This window comes from Prionailurus bengalensis, chromosome B1 (assembly GCF_016509475.1).
Source record: "Prionailurus bengalensis isolate Pbe53 chromosome B1, Fcat_Pben_1.1_paternal_pri, whole genome shotgun sequence".
Classification (NCBI taxonomy): domain Eukaryota; kingdom Metazoa; phylum Chordata; class Mammalia; order Carnivora; family Felidae; genus Prionailurus; species Prionailurus bengalensis.
Window position 1 is genome coordinate 165045338 of NC_057344.1, and position 20932 is coordinate 165066269.

Sequence of the window (20932 nt, forward strand, 5' to 3'; positions counted from 1 at the left end):
CCCTGACTCTAGCCAGGTGGGAGGATGCCCTAGGGAGAGGCTTGGGGAAGACACAGGACACAGAGATGACAACACACTCTTGGAATGAGATCAAAATATCTGCCACAAAGGGGGCACCTGGGTGGCTCAGTCGGTTGAGTGTCGGACTTCAGCCCAGGTCATGATCTCACCGTGTAGAGTTCGAGCCCTGCATCAGGCTCTGTGCTGACAGCTCAGAGCCTGGAGCCTGTTTCAGATTCTGTGTCTCCCTCTCTCTCTGCCTCCCCACCCCCACACACTCTGTCTCTCTCTCTCTCAAAAATAAACTTGAAAAAAAAATATATATATATATATACGTATACATACACACACACACACACACACACACACACACACACACACACACACACATATAACTGCCACAAAGTATTACTGGCTTCTGCTCGACCACATAGTCTCTCTGCTATACCAGGAGCATTCTGGCTTTTTGCACTCAAACGGCTTTGCATGTCATAGGCTATGGAAAGCAGTTCTGGAATATTCAAGCACTACATTTACTTGCAGGATGTCTGTTAGCAGCATTTGTGAGTGAAAGAAAGGATGAGCCAGTCTCAAGGAAGACTGGAGACACAACCAAATCAATGTGCACTCATCTTCACATTTCAGGTTTTCTCCGTTTGGGGAAAATCGTGATCTCCAGGGACGCTTTTGCTCTTGCTGAGTCTGGCAGTCTCAACATCAAATGCAGATGAACCTAACGCGGCCAGGACTCTGGGTTGATGGCCCAAAAGCTCAAGCCGAGACCTTGGCGACATGCCTCTCCTGACAGGAGTGTCAGCTCATAAAGGGAAGCAGAACCCGTGCTCAATCTTTGTGTGACACCTCATAGAAACCCGACTGTTCTGTGCTTTTGTGAGACTTGACGTTATTTATTCCTCAGAGAACGAATGAGTGACTCACAGGATCTTGTGATTCACAGAGCCTCTCACAGAACTAGGCAGATGGCAAGTGGAGGGCTGGGGCAGGAAAAAAGATGACAGGCAGATGAGGGCTGCTCTGGTGCCTCTGATGTCATCCAACATGCCCCTCCCCCAACCCCCCTACACACACACACACACACACACACACACACATACACAAACACACACACACACACCAGGAAACTTCCCCACCAGGAAACCAGCCACAGCCCCTTTTACCCAGCAGGGAAGAAGAGGTGGTTGTGAATGAGCCCGGAGCTCCCTGTGGGGCTGATCTAGAGTCCCGCCTGCATTAAAATCTATCCCCACCCCTCCCACCCTCAGGAGGGCCAGCCACATGGCATTGTGCTTTCTCCCACCTGCTGTCTGCTTGCTGGGTCCCTCCCCCCCCCTCCCTGCCCCCACCAGCTCCTGCCCAAGCTTCTGTCTGTACCTATCTCCTGTTCTGTATCAGTTTATGCATCTCTTCTGCCCAGTGAGGCTACTGGGGACATAGATAATTACAAAGGTTAAAAGCATGAGTCTGGAGCTAAGCCACTAAAGGTCTGAACCCTGGATGTACCAATTCCCAGCTATGACCCTGGCCATGTTAGTTACCTTCTCTGGGCCGGATTTTTCTTGCATGTAAAGTCAGAATGAGAATACCTATTTCTCACGTTGTTTAAAAGGCCCTGCAGGAATCTCACATTTTATGTGAATTTGATTACACATGTCATCAAATTTTATTTCCTCCTATTAACTAATTAATTAATTTAAATTAAAGGTCCTGCAGCCATTTTGTGAAGGAAGAAAGGAAAAAAGGAGAAAAAGAATTGTGGGCCCCTTGAAATAAAGGAGCAGGTATTACTCATTTTTTTTCATTCTGTGCCCCAATGAAATCATTTATTTGTTCCCGAGTTCACACAATGTCCCAGTTACTGAACAAAATCAGTCCCTGCCCTCAAGAAGCCCATAGTCAAGAGGTGGCAATGAATGACATCAGTAGTTGTAACACAGTGTGATGACAGTTGAGGGACAGCGGGGTGGCATCGCTCTGAAAGCACATGGCTCTAGAGCCGGGGTTCAGATTCTGGTGCTCTCACTTCCTGGCTATGTGACTGAATATGTTCCTAGCACCTCTCTTGCCTAAGGACAGTGCAGGGCTATGGAAAGAGTTCAAGCTGGAACCTGCTGTGAACAGTTTGGCACTTTCTAAATCAGCCCCATTTTTCACAGCATTAGCCAACGATAATCATCTTTGTGGTCATGATCCTGAAGCTCTGTAGGATGCTGAAGCAAAGCCTAAAAAAGGACTCTGTTCAATGTTATATTCTTCTAGGGCCAAAACTATTTTACTTTATTCTAATTTTTCGGGAAATGACAAATTCTTTGTGGGAAGGATCCACATCTTTTCTCTTTTGTCTGAAAGTGTCTAAAACAATACGTGGGCACACCAGATTTGTCCAACAAATACTAAGTGAGGAATTTCTACAGTTCCTGCACATTACATATAGGTAATTTCTAGTTATTTAAAGCAATTAACTGAACGTTCTGATGGAGAGTAGAGATGAAGATTGGGACATGGACATTATTTTAGCAAGATGCTAAAGCCCCTAGGGTATTTATTGGATGTTAGACTTTGGTGTAATGGAAGGCTGTTCGGGTTTTTTTGTTGTTTGTTTTTTTCTTTCTTTTTTTTTTTTTTAACCAAATCAGTTAGAAAGCTGTTCCTTTCAGACCAGAAAATGGCAGAGGGTTATTTCTGACTTCTGGTACCACAATGTAAAAGTAACAATAGAATGCTATGCCCTTGGGGTGCCTGGCTGGTTCAGTTGGTAGAGCAGGTGACTCTTGATCCCAGGGTTGTGGGTTCAAGCCCTGTGTTGGATGTAGAGATTACTTAATAAAGTCTTAAAAAAAAAAAAAAAGAATGATATCCCCTTCCATTTGGAAAGGAAAAAAGGAATGGAAAGAAGCTGGTAAATTGCAAAGAGTAATGTGGTCTGGGGGAATTCTACTAGGGAGCACTGATCCTTCAAAACAACAGCATCTTGACAGACAGCCTTTGAACCCAGTCTCCTTCATTCATTCACTCGACAGCCATTTTTGAGCCCCTTCGATATCTGAGGTGCTAAATATCCAACAATGAACAAAACAGATATCATCTTCTTCAGTAGCTCGTGAAGATTACACTGAGGCAGAGCAAACAGGTTTTTTTTTTAAAAAAAAGAAGCTCGGGGCGCCTGGGTGGCGCAGTCGGTTAAGCGTCCGACTTCAGCCAGGTCACGATCTCGCGGTCCGGGAGTTCGAGCCCCGCGTCGGGCTCTGGGCTGATGGCTCAGAGCCTGGAGCCTGTTTCCGATTCTGTGTCTCCCTCTCTCTCTGCCCCTCCCCCGTTCATGCTCTGTCTCTCTCTGTCCCAAAAAATAAATAAATGTTGAAAAAAAAAATTAAAAAAAAAATAAAAAAAAGAAGCTCACTGGTAAGTATATAATAAGAGGTGCCTGGGTAGCTTAGCTGGTTAAGTGACTGACTCAATTTCAGCTCAAGTCGTGATGTCACAGTCATGAGATCAAGTCCCGTGGTAAGTTCTTTCTGGAAGTGAGGAGACTGCTTGAGATTCTCTCTCTGTCTCTCTCTGTCTCTCCCCCACTCTCTCTCTCTCAAAATAAATAAATAAACTTTTTAAAAAGTATATAATAACAATTCATGATAAGCGCTATGGAAGAAAACAAGGGGGCATCCTGCTTTGAAAGAGAAGGGAGACCTACTTTTGTCTGATGGGGGGTCAAGTCAGGCTTTCTGAGGAAAAGTCAGAGAAGGATGAGTATGAACGAACCAGGACAGGATTGATGGGGTGGGGACTCCAGTTAGGGAGAGGCTCCATGCCAGGCCTCAGGTGGGCAGAGCTGCCTCAACTTGAAGAAAGAAGAATAGAAAGCAGGCAGGGGTGGCTGGTAGAGGGGCTAGAGAGGGAGTGAGGACTGTGGAGAGCCAGAGGCATTAGAGACCAATCAGGATGGTAGGAAACAGTGAGAAATGATGAGGGCCTTCTACTTGACTTACAACCTGACTTCTAAGTCAACATACTCTCTGAGCCCCAGTGCTGGGCATCCCAGGGGAAGATGCTCAGCTTACAAGGATGAGGAGGTTGGGGTGAGTGATAAAGATGACAAAGGCACCCGGCAGCTTTCCCTCAGTGTCAGTGTCAGTGTCAGCCGTTGGGAGTGGCAGGCAGCCAGAGCACAGGGACAGAGAATAATAGAAAGAGAAGGCTTGGGGAGCCAGGCTGACCTGGCTTTGACTCCAAAGTCCCAGGCCTTGCACAACACCTGTCTACTCAATAAAATGAAGATGACAGTACTCGCTCTAAAGGTTGTAAAAAGGATTCCACGTGGATGGGTGAAATGAGCGAAAGGGGTCAAAAAGTACAAACTTCAGTTATAAAATAAGTAAATCATGGGCGTGTAATGTACAGCATGGTGACTACAGTTCATAATACTGCATTGCCTATTTGAAAGTTGCCGAGAGAGTAGATCTTAAAAGTTTTCATCCCAAGGGGGAAAAATGAATTGGTTTTGGTTACTGTATAGTGAGCCACGTCGACTAGACTTAGTGTGATCATTTCACAATGTACGCAAATATCTAATCATGAGGTTTTACATCTGAAATATAATGGTATATGTCAATTATACCCCCCCCCCCGGCAAAAAAAAAGGAAGGAAGGCTCGCCTGTAAGTGCATGTGAACACCTGGCCTAGAGAGAGTGTTCGGTAGATGGTAGTTGCAGTTATTGTTGGGATGAAAGAAGTTCTCTGAACGTCGAGGAGGTAGAACCTACCAGGTGTCCAGACTCGTGAGGGGGTGGGAGCCTCCGAGAGCAGCGTTTCAGCCGGAGCGCTGGCGAGCCGGCGCTGACGTCACCGCGGAGAAAGGCGGGGGTTGGGTGCACTCGCCGTGCGAGCCGAGGGGCGGAGCAAGAGGAGGAAGGAGCGGCGCGGGCAGCTCGGGGAAGAGGCGGGGGCCCGGCGGCGGGGAGGCGGCCGAGGCGCGGGGACGGCGCCGGGAGGCGGGAGCAGTCCCGCTGCAGCTGCGGCCGCGGAAGGAGGCGGTCTGGGCTCGGCTCCGCGGGCCCCCAGGCGCGGCCAGCGACGGATCCCTACCTACGCAGGTGAGCCCGCCCCGGCTGACCGCGGGCGACAGCGGGAGGGACTGCGAGGAGCGGGAAGGGTTGGGGGGGGAGGGCGCTCCTCTGCCGCTTTACCGCCAGGGTCCTCAGGGGTGGGACATCTAGAGTCGCCCCTTCCAGCCCCTCCTCTCCTGGCTCGGGCTCCGGCCGACATCGGGCAAACGTACGACGTTTGGGGTTGTGCAGGTGGCCTCAGGGTGTAGATCGAGGTAGAGTCCTGCGGGCTGTTTCCGGCTTCCCTCCCCCGCCGCCAGAAAGTGCGGCGACCCCCTCCGCTGTCCGTCTGAGCTAGCACCCCTCCTCGTGCTGCTGCGGGCCTCCCCCCCACTGCCCAGCTGCCAGCACCCCTGCAACCCCAAGCACTGGGGAAGCAGAGGGACCCCAAACCAGCCCCGGGCACGGTGGCGGGAGCTGCACCTGGAAGGCAGCACGCTCCCGGGAGGTTTGCTCAGATGTGGACTGATGATTCACTGGGTTTGAGGGGACCCCCAAAGCTGAGATGTGGTGTCCTTGCTTCCGGATTTGAGGCAGGGGCCCAGTGCCTAAGCAAAGACTATCTAATTTGGCCTTAGGTCAGCAAAGGCTTCCTGAAGATCCTCAAGAAATAGAGTGCCCAGGGCCACTCTGACAGCTTGCCCTTTACTGCTGATCCGCCCGCGGATCCGCAGGGTCCTGAGCTGGGGTTTATGGACTCCTCCCTCGTCTTCCTTCCTCATCCTTGCAATAGCCCCTCAAGCCCCTTGCTGTATCCATCACCCCCACGTAACAGGTGAGAATGCTGAGGCACAGACACATTCAATCACTTGCCTCAAAGCACAAGGCTAGTGAGGAGTAGAGTCGGGATCTGAACTCAGGTCTCCGATTTCAAGACTTTTCACTGTAGGGTATCGTCATGCTTCCTCTATAATAACATTAGATATCTGAGGTGAAACGTGGTACAACTAAGGGTCCCCTTGGCTCATATGCCTGGCATTTTAGTAGGAAACTGAAATGTGTATAATATTTACTTTGCAGGGAAATAGAATCCAGGGCTATTGAGTGTAGTGGCCATTGTTGGGGTGAGGAGTGGGGTGGGGTCCCCCTGGACTATGCCCAACATTGCCAAATCACTTTTCTGAGCCATGTGATACTGATAATTCATTCTCTCCTTTAGAAATTCCTACCCCTCTGTATCAACTATTCCTTCTCAGTCATTTTCTTGGCCTGTTTTGTTTTGTTTTGTTTTTCTTCTCTTGTTGGTATTCCCTTGGCCTCAAAGCTCACATCTTCCAATACTCTTTGTAGATCATTTTATTCATGTTTCTTGCTTTACCTATCGTCTTTACGATGGCACCTCCCAAATTCATCTTTTCAGCCTATGCCTAATCTGTAACTCCAGACCCAAATTATCAAATATTCTAATTCCTGCTGGCTAGTTCCAATGTATGCACCCACAGGCACCCATATCCAGCATTTCCAAACTCAGATTTATCATCTCTGTCCTTCCACATGGTCTTCTTGGTTCAGGTCTTTTCAGTTCCTTGGCTGGACAATATATTACCTTCCAAACTGGTCTTCCTGCCTCTGGAGCCCACCCACCCCTTGAAAGCTCAAAAATCTTAGCCTTTGGTGTCTTCAGAACTGACTGGAGAGAATAGACCTTTCTTTCTCCTTCCTTAGTACCCTGTACGTACCTGTAACGGAGCCCTTTGCCTATTGTGTAACTGCTGACTTGTCTTTCTTCCCCTTTAGACCCGGGGCTTCCTCAGCACTGATTTGTCTTATCCATCTTTGTATTCCCTGGTCTGGCACATAGTAGGCCCTCCAGAAATATTTGTCGTACCTAGTGACCTTGTAATGAATTGAAACTTTTTTTTTAGGACACAATTTTTAAGTAGTAGCACTGTGCATAGTGCCATTTCACTACACTCTAATCTGTCACTAGGTGAGTTAATTTGTGTGCGTTGGTGGGGAAGAAGCATTAGAATGTGAGTTTCGCAGGTGGCTGGAGATGAAGACTAATGATAAAATGAAAAGAAGTTTTCCAAATTGGTGAGTTGATACTAAGGGTGTTTTTAAGGTTGATTTAAACATTCAGCCACGGCATAGTGACTCCCTTCTACTTTCCTTAGACTTCGCGTCAACGAATAAGCTGAGTACGCGCAACTAGAAGAGAAGCAGAGACAAAGTCATCATGGCTTCGGTGTCTACTCATGGAAATCAAGATAAAGGCCCCCATTTGCCACCACCAAGCAAGCAGGTATATTTTTAATTTGGACGTCTGCCAACTGAAGAGGAACATCATCCAGAACCTTCCTTAGACCTCATCCTTGGCCAGTCATCTTACTTTTTGCAGTCTGGCACTTTGTTGGATGGGCGCAGAGACAATGGAGTGGGGAAGGAAACTATTTTTCTAGCTTCCTTGAAAGGAGCCTTTTCAGTTTTTACTTATAAAATCCTTCCTTTATTCTTCCCTGTTTAGAATCTAGCCTGACTCTTAACGTAGGCTGTCCAGGACTGAAGAGGTTTCCTTTAGCAGAGCAAAAGCCTTAACTGAATCTAACAGAATGATACATCATGCCTGCTTTTACATTTTTGTTACCAGGGCTAATCATACTAATCTATGCTGCTGACAGGTGTTCCTTAACCACTAAATTAGCGATCAGATTGACAACCCTGGTGTTAACACAGGCACAATATTTCAAATTGTTCAGAAGGAATAGTAGATGTTTCGGGGACACGTAAATGAAGCAAAGAGAAAGTATTGTGATGGGAAAATGGAGTTCCTGTTCTCCAGCATCAACTTTCCCAGCTAAAATGAGTTTATGAAGGGGGGGTGATGTTTAAGGAGCAAAGTTTAGGAGAGGTTAACAGACAAATGACACGCAGTCACAAGGAAAAGAATTTAGACACCCGAGTTGCCTCTGTGAAATAGAGAACCATGAAACATTTATGGCTCTACAGGAAAGGGTCACCAGAACTCCTCTGTGGAGACTGTGTGGGAGCACCAGTCTTGACTGCAGGACTCACAGCAAGTGTGGTAGTCAGGGTCCCTGAGTCTGGATGCATATATATGTGTGCGTTTGGGACAAAGGAGGGAGGGAGATGTGCCCCACCCCTGCTGCACCCAGAGGCAGAACCAAGAGGAGGTATTTACACTGTGATAAGGAGTGCTTGCTGAGGAACTAAGGTAAGTGGAGGGTGAGAAGAGCTCCCTCTCTCACCCCGTGACTCACTTACCCTGACCACTGTCAGCCGGGCGCTGTGCTGTGGGGAGTTACAGAGAAAGAAGACAGAGGTCGCCTGCTTGAGTGGTTTATAGAACTCTGAAGGCATAGGGGCCGTGAGGTCTTCCCACCTGTCATCATGCATGTAAAGTGCTTGGCACAGTGCCTGGCCCGTGGAAAAGTACTCAAGAAACGGTGGCTGTCATCCACATTGTTATCTCCTACAAAGAGTCCAAAAATGAATATTGGCAAAATCAGCAAGGCAAAACTCAAAGAACTGCACCTCAAGAAAAACATGAAAAATCCAAGAGGTAAACGGCAGAGGTCCTACATAAATAATTCACAAACAAGGAGATACAAGTGTGACTAATATAGTAAGGAGCAAATTAAATAAAATTTGTTTTTAAAAAATGAATGAAGGGCACCTGGGTGGCTCAGTTAGTTAAGCCTCCGACTTCGGCTCAGGTCATGATCTCACAGTTCGTGAGTTCAATCAAGCCCCACGTCGGGCTCTGTGCTGACAGCTCAGAGCCTGGAGCCTGCTTCGGATTCTGTGTCTCCCTCTCTCTCTGCCTACCCTCTGCTCACGCTCTGTCTCTTTCTCTGTCTCTCAAAAATAAACATTAAAAAAATTTTTTTAAAAAACGAATGAACCACCCAGAGGATGGAAAAAATTATTTTCAAATGCATATTTGGCAAGGGTCTATTATCCACAATATACAAAGAGCTTTTACAGCTCAACATCAGAGAGAAAAACAGCCCAATTAGAAAAATGGGCGAAGGACTTAAATAGGTATTTCTCCAAGGAATATATGTGAATGGCCAACAAGCAAATGACTAGATGACCAATGTCATTGGTCATTAGGGAAATGCAAATCAAAACCACAATGAGGTACCGTTCACAATCACTAGCATGACCATAATTTAAAACAGAAACAACTTAGCTTATTTAGCATAAATTAATGAAATAATTCATATTGAGAATTTTAACGTGCTAATTTGAAAAGAACAAACATAAGAGAAAATGAGAAGTGTTGGCAAGGATGTGGAAAGGTGGGGACTCTCATACTTTGTTGGTGGGAAAACAGTTTGGCAGCTTCTCAGTAAGTTAAACATAGAATTACCGTATGGGTCAGAAGAATTGAAAACAGGTGTTCAAACAGTTCGTAGCAGCTCTAGTCACAACAGCCGAAAGGTAGAAATGACCCAAATATCTATCAGTAGATGACTGGAGAAACAAAGTGTGGTATATCCATGCAATGGGATGTTATTGAGCCACAAAACGGAATGAATGAATTGACACATGCTAGAAAACATCATGCAAAGGGAGAAAAGAGAGCCACAAAAAGAAACATACTGTATGACACCACTTACATAAAACTACCCCAAACGGGCAAATCTGTGCAGCCAGAAAGCAGATTAGTGATCGCCAGGGAGCCAAGGGTTGGAGGGAGCGGGAAATGAGGAGAGGCTCCTTAATGAGTATGGAATTTCCTTTGGGGGTGATGAAAAAGTTCTGGAACTAGACAGTGGTTGTGGCTGCCCAACATTGTGGATGGACTCAGTGCCGTAGATTGTCTACTTTAAAATGGTTGAAATGGTAAGTATTATGTGTGTGTTACCACAATCAAAAAGCATTGAACTACCATATAACAAAAGAGCACAGCCCAGGTTCAGTTGAGGGATTGCCCCAACATTCGAGGAGAAGGGCGTTGTGGCTGAAGAATATGTAGATTCTCAAACACATTAGTTATCAGAGAAGTGCAGATGAAAATAAAATATTAACATTTATACCTATTGGACTGTCAACATTTAGAAAACTGGATAATGCCAAATATTCCAAGCTTTGGTTCTTTAACCTGCTTAGAGTCCAGCTTCACTGGCCCCTAGGTGGGGTCTGTAGGCATAGAGGAATGTTCAAGACTGCTGGTGTGGGTAAGTACGATCCAGCCATTAGGGAGAGAACTCTAGCGAGACTTTGTCAAATCGGGAATACACATGCCCTGTATTTTACTTCTAGGGGTATATCTGAGAAATATTCTCACAGGGGACTGTAAGGAGACATGCCCTGGTGAGGAAACATCCTCCAGGAAGCATCCTGGAGAATTAGCCAGCAGTTGGAACAGTGAACTAGATATGTAAGCAACATGGATGGATCTTAAAAGCATAGAGCTGAGTTGAAAACATTTTAAGGGGCGCTTGGGTGGCTCAGTCGGTTAAGCTTCCAACTTTGGCTCAGGTCACGATCCACGGTTCATGGGTTCGAGCCCCGCATCGGGCTCTGTGCTGACAGCTCAGAGCCTGGAGCCTGCTTCAGATTCTGTGTCTCCCTCTCTCTCTCTCTGCCCCTCCCCTGCACACCCTCTGTCTCTCTCAAAAATAAATAATAAACATTAAAAATATTTTTTAACATTTAAAATACAATTAAATATACAAAACTTCCATTTGCATAAAAAAAGATGCATGCATCCATAACAGTGAACATTTTGCAGCAATGCATACCAACAAATGATCGGCATTAAGCCCCCAGAATGGCAGCGATAGAGAATATGAGAATAGAGAATGGAAGTAAGAGTGAGTGAGTAATATATACCCACAAAAGGGGAAGGGTGGTATATGATGGGAGTTAGTCCAGATTATAGCATATCAACACAATAAAAAGATCTAGTAAAAGTGATCATTTAAACCATGTTGGTCATCCCATCAGAAATTACGTGCAGACCACTTGTGAATGTGTAAAAAAGAAACCTGTTAAGATAGAGTATGATGACTAAAAGTCGTTTGTTGGCGAGTTCTTAGCCTAAAAATGCATACAGAAGTATAAACAGATGAATTGGAATGCAGATCTATAAATAGCTAACTTGTAGTACACTGCCCTGAATGGGATCCCAGAGATGGAAACATTGTGCTTTGGGGGAAATCTCTTCTTCACCCAGGAGGCAACTGGGTCTCAAGGACACCAGGCAGGCAAAGGGAGTGAGGAGCATTGCAGGCAGGATGAGCCGCATGGACGGAAGCTGGGGGTAAGAAAGAAAATGTGGCCTCGACAGTGATTCATTGTGACCAGATATCTGCTCCATACTCGCGAGTCCATGAGTCACTCTGCTTCTGCAGCTGGGATGCTTTCCTTGCCTAAACCCACCCAGCGTTCCCACTTGGAAGGCACTGGCTGAGACTGGTCATTACTCTGCTGGCAGCCACACAGGACACACGCTGTGTGACCTGAGTGAAGAGACCTCCCTGCCCTCCTCTAGAGAAAACAGCAGATGCTTTTCTAATGATTTCAGTCAACTCACCACATAACTTTCCTTGCAGAGTCTATTATTTTGTCCAAAATCAAAACTGCACATCCACAGAGGAGAGATTTCAAAGATTATCCGAGAGTGTCAAGAAGAAAGCTTCTGGAAGAGAGGTAATTGAACCCCTCTTAATCTTTGCTAACACCATATTTGCTGCAATAAACTGCCCAAATATCACAGTAGAATTATGGTAATGAGTCCCTTTTGAGCAGAGACTGCATAATTCCCTGAAGAACTTTAAATATCAGTGGCTGTTTCCATTCTAAATCCATATTGAAGCCCTTTTAAGTGCAGAGGTCATACCTGATGTAGGAACACCTTCCCTCACTTAGCAAGAAGTGATACACACTTTCCTCTGTGTGACCAAAGACGTGTGCCAAGAGTGTTATTTAGAATTTCTGGAAAGATTTGACCCTCCTACATTTCACTAAACTTTCATTGAGTTTGGAAACAATATCAGGTTCATTGCTTCATCCCAGAGCCAAGCACAGCACTACACATATAGAAATTGCCTATTAAATATTTGTGGAATAAGAATAAATAAATAAATAAACATTAAAATTTTTGTGATATGAGTAAAAAGTGGCAACATTCCGTTAATAATAATTCTCTTACAATGTCTCTGAAATAACCTTTTCTGCTGATTCACTTCCTCTTGCTGGGCCTGTCTTATATAAGGCGAGGGTGTGAATTCATGCTGCGCATTAAGGTCTCTTCCAATTTAAAAAATTCATGATTTGTCATTTGAAAATGTCATAATAGAGCCCATAGATTTAGTCCCAGTGTTTTGCAGCATTGGGATAATTTATACTTTGAAATACACATTTTTTTCATTTCTCAAATCATTCAAGTTCAATATCAATTGTTTTGGAATTGGAAGCAATACTTTAGAACTTGATATTATATTTTATGATTCTTGATTGTGCTCCTAGAAATTCACAGGTTTGTTTTTGGTTTTTTGGGTTTTTTTTGCAACCTATGAATAAGTAATTTAAGTAAGCACTAGTAGATTAACATTTCAGTATGACCCATTTGTCTCCCATCAGGTAGATATGAGTGGAAACATTGGTTGCTATTTGATTTTTCTCTTGCTAGGAGGAGCTGGATGTTGATCAGTGGTCTTTGCTCTTGGAAGAAGTGTTGCGTTTTGATAGAACTAGATACTGCCTTTGCCAGACTAACTTGCCTGTTTTAAAAATCATAGCTCAGCACCGCCCATGTTTAACATGAATGTGATAATCTCATAATCTTCAGAAAATAGACATATCCAAATTGTGACATATCCAAAATATCCTCTGAGACAAAAGCTGGGAACGGTCCTAGATAGGTATGCCAGAGTTTAGTGTATTGTTTTTTAACTTTTCTGTAGGATTGAAATTTTCAAAAGACAGCTAAAGGTGACTCCCAGATTCAACGGCTAAGTGTGCACTCTCACTAAGATACCTTTGTCGTCTGTGGTGCTCAGCATCTGGTGCGTGATGGGCGGTCCCTAAAGGCGGGTGTCAGAGCTGGAGTGGCACGGGGCTAGGTTTTGTCATGGTAATGCTGTGCCTCCCGGCTGAGTGACTGGGACAGATCTCAAGAAAATTCTTCATGCGGTGCTTAATAAATACTTGTTGAATAAGTAAAATAACAAATGACTAACACCTCGTTGCCAAGGTAGATAAGAGAAGAAAACACAGGTTAATTTCCCCTGACTTCTGGGTGAGGTGCCAAGTTTTAAACTAGCGATATTGAATGGCATCTTTCTTTTGCAGCTCTGCCTTTTTCTCTTGTGAGCATGCTCGCCACCCAAGGACTAGTCCACCATGGTAAGATTCAGAATCAGTTATTGTTCGACTTGAGAGCCCAGGTTTCAGTGATGCTCCTGGCAGCTTTTTGGCACTTGGCATTTGTTTTTTGGTGGAAGATTTATGTATGCAGGTTTTTGCTTATTTTCAGCCTAAGCACCCCCTCTCCCGAAGATGTCCTAATCTCCAGAAGGAGTGGCTATATTAAGTTGCGTGGCAAAGGGAAATTAAAGTTGCAGAGAAATTAAAGTTGCAGCTGTTCATCAGCTGACCTTAAAATAGATTATTGGGGCGCCTGGGTGGCTCAGTCCGTTAAGCATCCGACTTCGGCTCAGGTCATGATCTTGCGGTTTGTTGGTTTGAGCCCCGTGTCAGACTCTGTGCTGACAGCTCAGACCTGGAGCCTGCTTCAGATTCTGGGTCTCCCTCTCTCTCTCTCTCAAAAATAAATAAACATTAAAAAAATTTTTTTTAAGTAGATTTTTCTGGATTATCTAGATGGGCCCAGTGTAATCAAAGGGTCATTAAAAATGCAAGGGTGGATGAGAAGATGGAACCAGGGGGATGGCAGCACCAGAAAGGCTCAGTTCCACACTGTTGGCTATGAAGACGGAGGAGGGGCCCAGGAGTCTGGGATGTGGCTGGCCTCTGGAAGCTGGAAACGAGAGAAACTCTAGAACTTCCAGAAAGGAATGCGGCCCTACTACTATCTTGATTTTAGCCCAGTGCTGTGGTCTGAATATTTGTGTCACCCCAAATTCACTTGTTGAACTCCTAAGGCCCAGTGTGATGGTATTAGGAAGGGGGCCTTGGGCAGGGGTGGAGCCATCATGAAGGGATTAGTGCCCTTGTAAAAGAGATCCCACAGAGCTCCCCAGCCCCTTTCATCACATAATGATGCAACAGGAAGTCTGCAACCCCGAAGAGGGCCCTCACCCAACCATGCTGGCACCTGATCTTGGACTTCAGCCTCCAGAACTGTGAGAAATAAATTTCTTTTGTTGCTAAGCCACCCAGTCTGCCATATTTTGGTGTAGCTGCCCAAATGGTCTGTCACCCAGTGAGACCCATTTTGAGCCTCTGAGCTCCAGAACTATAAGGTAACAAATTTGTGTTGCTTTAAACCACTGAGTTTGTGGTGAGTTGTTACAGCAGCCACAGGATACTGAGGCAGCGGCTCTCTCTGTGCCAGAGTCCCTGTGTCTCCCAGGGTCTCCAGGTATGGTTAGACAGATTGTTTCCCGCCCAGCTGTGCTCCAAGGAGGTAAGTCACACTGAAATCCACCCGAACTCTGTCCATCACGCCATTCCTCATGGCAAGAGGCTGCATGCAAGAGGCTACATCTGCCTAAGGAAGGGACCCTGTCTAATCTGAGCAACAGATCGAGAGAACTAGCAGCCGCCCAGCACCTCCCCACATAACCTCTTCCTGCCTCTTAGAGGTTTCCACTTTTCCTGTCTGTTCTCCCTTTCACGCTCTCTTCTTTCTTCTCTCTCCATCTCACCAGAGCCTCCATAGACATTGCTTGGTCCCCAGATAACAAGAAGGTACCTGGCCTTGTTGAAGACCACTATACTAAACACTGCTGATTACCAGGATTTTTTTTTTTTTTTTTTTAAAGTAGGCTCCATGCCCAGCACAGAGTGCAATGCAGGCTTGAACTCATAAGCCTGAGATCAAGACCTGAGCTGAGATCAAGTGGGACGCTTAACTGACTGAGCCACTCAGGTGCCCCAATTACCAGGATTTTTAAAAGACTATTTGTACCCAGCAAACATGAGGGAAAATGTTCTAGTTCCTTTTGGGGTGTCAGAGACCACATATGTCACATTTCCAGGAGAATCCCATTTCACTCAATATTATTCTTGTCTTTAAAGGTGATTTGTTAAATATAATTTCATTTTTATAACTTCAAGGTAGCCTTTTTATAGAAATATATTCATCAATCAGTAACAAGGCTTCATCAGACCACTTCTGACAACAAAAAAATATGGCCATGACATCTATAGGGGTTATGTTTTATAAATATTAAACTGCTTAAAATCTACAGTTTTCTGCATGTGTACAGATATACCTTTCCAGGTTTGTATATTAATTTTCCATGGCTGCTATAATAAATTACCACAAATATGGTGGCTTAAAACAATACAAATTGCTTATCTCGGGGTTTCAGAGGTCAAAAGTCCAAAATGGGTCTCACTGGGCTGAAATCAAAGTGTTGGCAATGCTGCATTCCTTGGGGGGGGGGGGGGGGGGGTGAGGGGGTTATGGGGCTTCCTTTCCCTTTCCAGCTTCTAGAGACCACCCACATTCTCTGGCTCATGGCCCCTTCCTCTGTCTGTGAAGCCAGCAACACTGAGGCGAGATCTTCTCATACTGCCATGATATGTCTCTGAATCTCTCTTCCATATTCAAGATGATTACATCTTTTTTTTTTAATGTTTTTAATGTTTATTTCATTTTTGAGAGACAGAGCATAAGCGGGGGAGGGGCAGGGAAAGAGGGAGACACAGAATCTGAAGCAGGCCCCAGGCTCTGAGCTGTCAGCACAGAACCCAATGCGGGGGCTCGAACTCACAAACCACGAGATCATGACCTGAGCCAAAGTCAGCACTTAACTGACTGAGCCACCCACGTGGCCCTCAAGATGATTGCATCTTGATTACATTGGGTCCACCCAGATAATCCAGGATAATCTTCCTATTTTAAAATTACTCGATTAGCGACCTTAGTCCCATTTTCTTCATAGTTTCCAGGGATTGGGATGTGGACATCTTTAGGAGACCATTACTCTGCCTTCCATAGGTTTTATTGTTTTCATCTTAAAATTATGATACATATACTGTGAATCTCTAAACTGAGACTTCGTGTTGAGTTACTTAAAAAGGGGAGGGGACTATGCCTAATTGCTTGGAACTAGATTGTTAGCCCCCTCTTTGCATTGATACCATTTTTTTTTTATATATAATTTTTTTTTTCCAACGTTTATTTATTTTTGGGACAGAGAGAGACAGAGCATGAACGGGGGAGGGGCAGAGAGAGAGGGAGACACAGAATCAGAAACAGGCTCCAGGCTCTGAGCCATCAGCCCAGAGCCCGACGCGGGTCTCGAACTCACGGACCGTGAGATCGTGACCTGGCTGAAGTTGGACGCTTAACCGACTGCGCCACCCAGGCGCCCCAATACCATTTTTTTTTTAATTTTATTTTTTAAGTAATCTCTACACCCCATGTGGGGGTTGAATGTAGAACGCCAAGATCTAGAGTTGCATTCTCTGCGGATTGTGCCAGCCAGGTGCCCCCCCTCAATATATTTAAATTAGTCTTAAATGGTCTGTTTTATGTTCTTTTTCTGTACATTAAAGCTACTAATACTTTGCTACTTGCTAAAAATGATTGAGAGTTAAGTTCAATTAAGAATTGACTTATAACTTTTAAAAAATCATCTCTTTAAGAATCTGTGTATATCAAGATTTCCTTTAAAGGTTTATTTACATTTTATAAATTTAAATAAGATATAAAATGTAATAATAATGTATTTATATATTACTTCTTAGGTTATTTAGCATCTAATCCAAGATTTGGATCATTGCCCAAAGTTGCACGTAAGTTATAGAAGTTAAAAAAACAAACCCTAAAGATTCATTTTTTTCTTTTTAAAAACAAGATGTTTATAGCAACTGGAGATATGAATGTCAGGTTAACAAACTGCCTGCGTTGACTCTCTGAAAAATCAGTCTGTTTTTTTGTCGCTTTGAAGTTCTTAGTTCATTCAACACTTTCTGATATAAGACTGAGTAGTAGGGACTCCACCTTAGGCCTCGTTAAAGCCTGGACTCAGAGGCATGGGCACAACATACAAGAAGAGACCAAGCAGATGATATGGATGATAGAGCCATTAGGGCCTGTCATTCTCTTCTTTTGGCTAGTTAGCCGGGTTTTTTCTAAATATTTTCTTTTTTTTTTTTAATTTTTTAATGTTTATTTATTTTTGAGAGAGAGAAACAGAGCATGAGTGGGGGAGGAGCAGAGAGAGAGGGAGACACAGAATCCGAAGCGGGCTCCAGGCTCTGGGCTGTCAAACTCGCAAACCGCGAGATCATGACTGAGCCACCCAGGCATCCCCAGGATATTTTCTATAATGGACCTACCAAATGAATAATTTTTAAAAATCAGAGACTTTCTAGTAATACATTTCCCACAAACTTGGGGTTTCATCTTCTTCCACTCATACACAGACCCGTTATGGACAAAGAGGACGCGTTCCAGTTCAGGGTCTGAAACCTCATTCCCAGCAAGAAGAGCAGGTTGGACATTTCTCCCTTAGGAGATTCCCTCTGCCTCGTGAGCTCTCTTCCCTGCAGGCAAGATGGAGTGCCGCTGCCCCTACTGTAACCCATCAAGAGAATTAAGGGCCTTTGCCCCAGGATTTGGAATCCACCTACAGCCACCCACCGCCCAAAGCCCACCCCTCCCTGCCCTGGGGCCTCAGGCATTTGTTTGCCACCTGGGCCTCCCACTGGCTGCCTGCCTCGGAGACACCACCTTTGCTGGCTCTATCCTGGCCCTTCCACCACCAGCTCAAAACTGAGGAGCTCAGAAAGCCTCCATTTCCCAATCCTGCTCTTTAATAGGGAGACTCATTGTCAGAGGTTTTGTTCGTTGATTTATCACAGTACTTTTCATGTAAGAATTACTACTGTTAATGTAGAAAGTTCTAGAAGATAATTAATAGAGGCGATGCTGAGCTTTTCAATTATCTTTCCTCACCTGCTTTTACAGTTGCGGGTATCTTGGGATTTGCCCTTGGAAAGGCATCATACATACGAGTGTGCCAGAGTAAATTCCATTCCGTCGAAGATCAGCTCCGTGGGGCTGGTTTTGGTCCAGGGCATAACAGGTTTGTAACTGTTTAAAAATTTTTATTAAGTTCTTAAATTTTAATTCCAGAGTAATTAATGCACAGTGTTCTATTAGTTTCAGGGGTACAATACAGTGATTCAACAGCTCCATGTATTAGCCAGTGCTCATCATGTCAAGTGTACTCTTAATCCCCTTCACCTGCTTCCCCCAGCCCCCCCCACCCAGCTCCCCCCTGGTAACCATCGACTGTTCTCTATAGTTAAGAGTCTGTTTTTTAATTTCTCTCTCTCTCTCTCTCTCTCTCTCTTAATTTGTTCCCCTTTGCTCACTTGTTTTGTTTCTAAAATTCCACATATGAATGAAATCATATGGCATTTGTCTTTCTTATTTCACTTAGCATAATACTCTCTAGATCTATCCATGTCATCGCAACAGGTTTGTAATCTTTTTGGGTGAGGGACTGTTTTTATTTATTCATTTATTTATTATTTTATTGGAGAAAATAAAAGAGAGAGAGTAAGCACGCGTGCGCACAAGCAGTGGAGAGGGGCAGAGAGAGAGAAAGAGAATCTCAAGCAGGCTCCATGCTTAGCATGGAACCCAATGCGGGGCTTGATCCCACGACTGTGGGGCTCAAACTCAACAACCATGAGATCATGACCTGAGCCAAAGTCAAGAGTCAGATGTTCAACCGACTGAGCCACCCAGACACCCCTTTGACTGAGGGATTGTAATGAAGATAATTATAAAAAGTTAAATAAGGCCTTTTCACCACTTACAATATTAGACAATTTTTAACATATCTCTCTGTTGAAAAAAACCTCTTTAACTCTCAATTTTTTGAGCTGTTGCTATTCAATAATAATTACCTGTTTCATTTGCTCAACATTGAGCACTTACTGTGTTCGAGACATCGTGCAGGTCTCTAACGAATACCTTCATCAGCAGACATGGCCTCTACCATCACGGGGTCACACCGGACTTGAACAGGTTTCTTTACAGCGGGACTTCTCAGAACCCTTCTAGGTTGGCGTGTATTGCGATTCTCATTCGAGGTGTCAGCCACGGGACTCTGGAGTTAAGGACATTACCCCGGTGGTTAGAGTACCCAGGTGAAAACCACTTCTACTGCTTACAAAGCTGTGTAACCTTGGACAAGTGTCTTACCCTCTCTGATTTTCAGTTTCCTCCTCTGTAGAAAGTGGTGATCAGAATTGTTTTCGTGGCATGTTACAAGGAATAGGAGTGATTATTTATGACAGTGAGGGCCCAGTAAATAGTACTTATTTCTATGATAGTATTGATAGGTTTGGTGTTAGGAACCCATTTCTTTCAAGACCTTGACTTGTCACAGTGGGTTCTATTTGAAAGGCAGCATGAAACCTGTGAAAACATCAGACGTGAAGATCATTATTGACCTTTGTGGGGGGGATGAGATTCTGGGGGGTGGTCTCAAACCAAGAGACAACTCCTGTTTTTCCTTTAAATATTAGAACTTGTGAGGGGCACCTGAGTGGCTCAGTCAGTTAAGCATCCAACTCTCTTTTGGCTCAGGTCATGATCCCAGGGTCATAGGATCGAGCCCCATGTCAGGCTCCGTGCTGAGCATGGAACCTGCTTAAGATTCTCCCTCTCTGCCCCACTTTTGCACGCACACTCTCTCTCTCTCAAAATAAATTAAAAAAAAAAAATTAGGCTAGTGACCTTCCAGATAGAAGACGCCTCTCAGTCACGCTGTGTTAAGACTAGATAGACCAACCAGTGACAAAGCACAGACTTCTGTTTTTGCTTCCATTCTAGGCACTGCCTGCTTACCTGTGAGGAGTGCAAAATCAAGCACGGATTACACGAGAAGGGAAGCTCTCAGCCTTCAGCTTCTTAAACTTGTCTCTATGGCTTTGGAAGTTCCTTAAACCTCTCTCTGAATTTGTACACATTTAGAATTTCAAGTGTACTTTAAAATAACATATGTATAGTGGAACAGAAACATTGTGCTTCTCTCTTTTTGACATGCTTTCTGGGGAAGATTCTCAATTGAAGCGAGCAGTATATGTTTGTCTGCGATTTGAGAACTTGTCGGGGGCATTCACACACCAAAAAAGAAATTACAGTGCATTCCTTAACTTGCTTACAGCTGAGTAAAAGTGCTTCAAGCCTTCGCTGATTTGGGCCATCCATTCTTTCACTCTGCTTTTGTCCAGGGTTTTAAGATCGCGGATACAGGAGGGGAGTGAATATTCAGGAACTTGGGAAGCCATGCCCCAAAGAAAACCAATGTGTCTAGAGGTAGAAACACGGGACTAGAAAACCAATGTGTATAGAGGTAGAAACACGGGACTGTGTCTTCTAGGTTTGAGAAGTGCTTTCTAAAATATAGGAACCAAGATGTTTAAGTTGATAAAAAATATTTCCCTTGGAAGAGTCAGAATTTGAATCCACTGCCCTTTCAGTGACATAGATGACTTTGTGCCTCATTGGTGTGAAGTTTTGGAAGAACCCATCATCTTTAGGTTACTTGTTTAGCATGCTCATGGTCAGCACTAAAGAACTGGGTTCTTAAACTTGACTTTCCAAACTGCCCCTCCTTCTCCCAAGGAACAATTTGTTTATGGGAACGATCACTTGAAGAATTAATTCACGGAATGA

The 20932-nt window shown here is 44.5% G+C and overlaps 1 protein-coding gene across 4 annotated transcripts; it reads left to right on the forward strand.

Annotated features, from left to right (window-relative positions):
• Window positions 1-4953: 4953 nt before the first annotated feature.
• Window positions 4954-20450, forward strand: OCIAD2 (OCIA domain containing 2). 4 transcript variants are annotated; one of them, XM_043572699.1, is made up of 8 exons: window positions 4954-5109; window positions 7239-7366; window positions 11270-11356; window positions 11649-11745; window positions 13390-13443; window positions 16981-17028; window positions 18206-18323; window positions 20087-20450. In XM_043572699.1, the coding sequence occupies exons 2-8, from the start codon at window positions 7301-7303 to the stop codon at window positions 20166-20168; spliced, it is 552 nt and encodes a 183-aa protein (XP_043428634.1). In that variant the 5' UTR covers window positions 4954-5109; window positions 7239-7300; the 3' UTR covers window positions 20169-20450. The 4 variants fall into 4 exon arrangements, with proteins under 4 accessions (XP_043428634.1, XP_043428636.1, XP_043428635.1 ...); XM_043572700.1 differs by lacking the exon at window positions 4954-5109 and adding an exon at window positions 5705-5896; XM_043572701.1 differs by lacking the exon at window positions 11270-11356 and having other exon boundaries at window positions 4959-5109.
• Window positions 20451-20932: the final 482 nt, after the last annotated feature.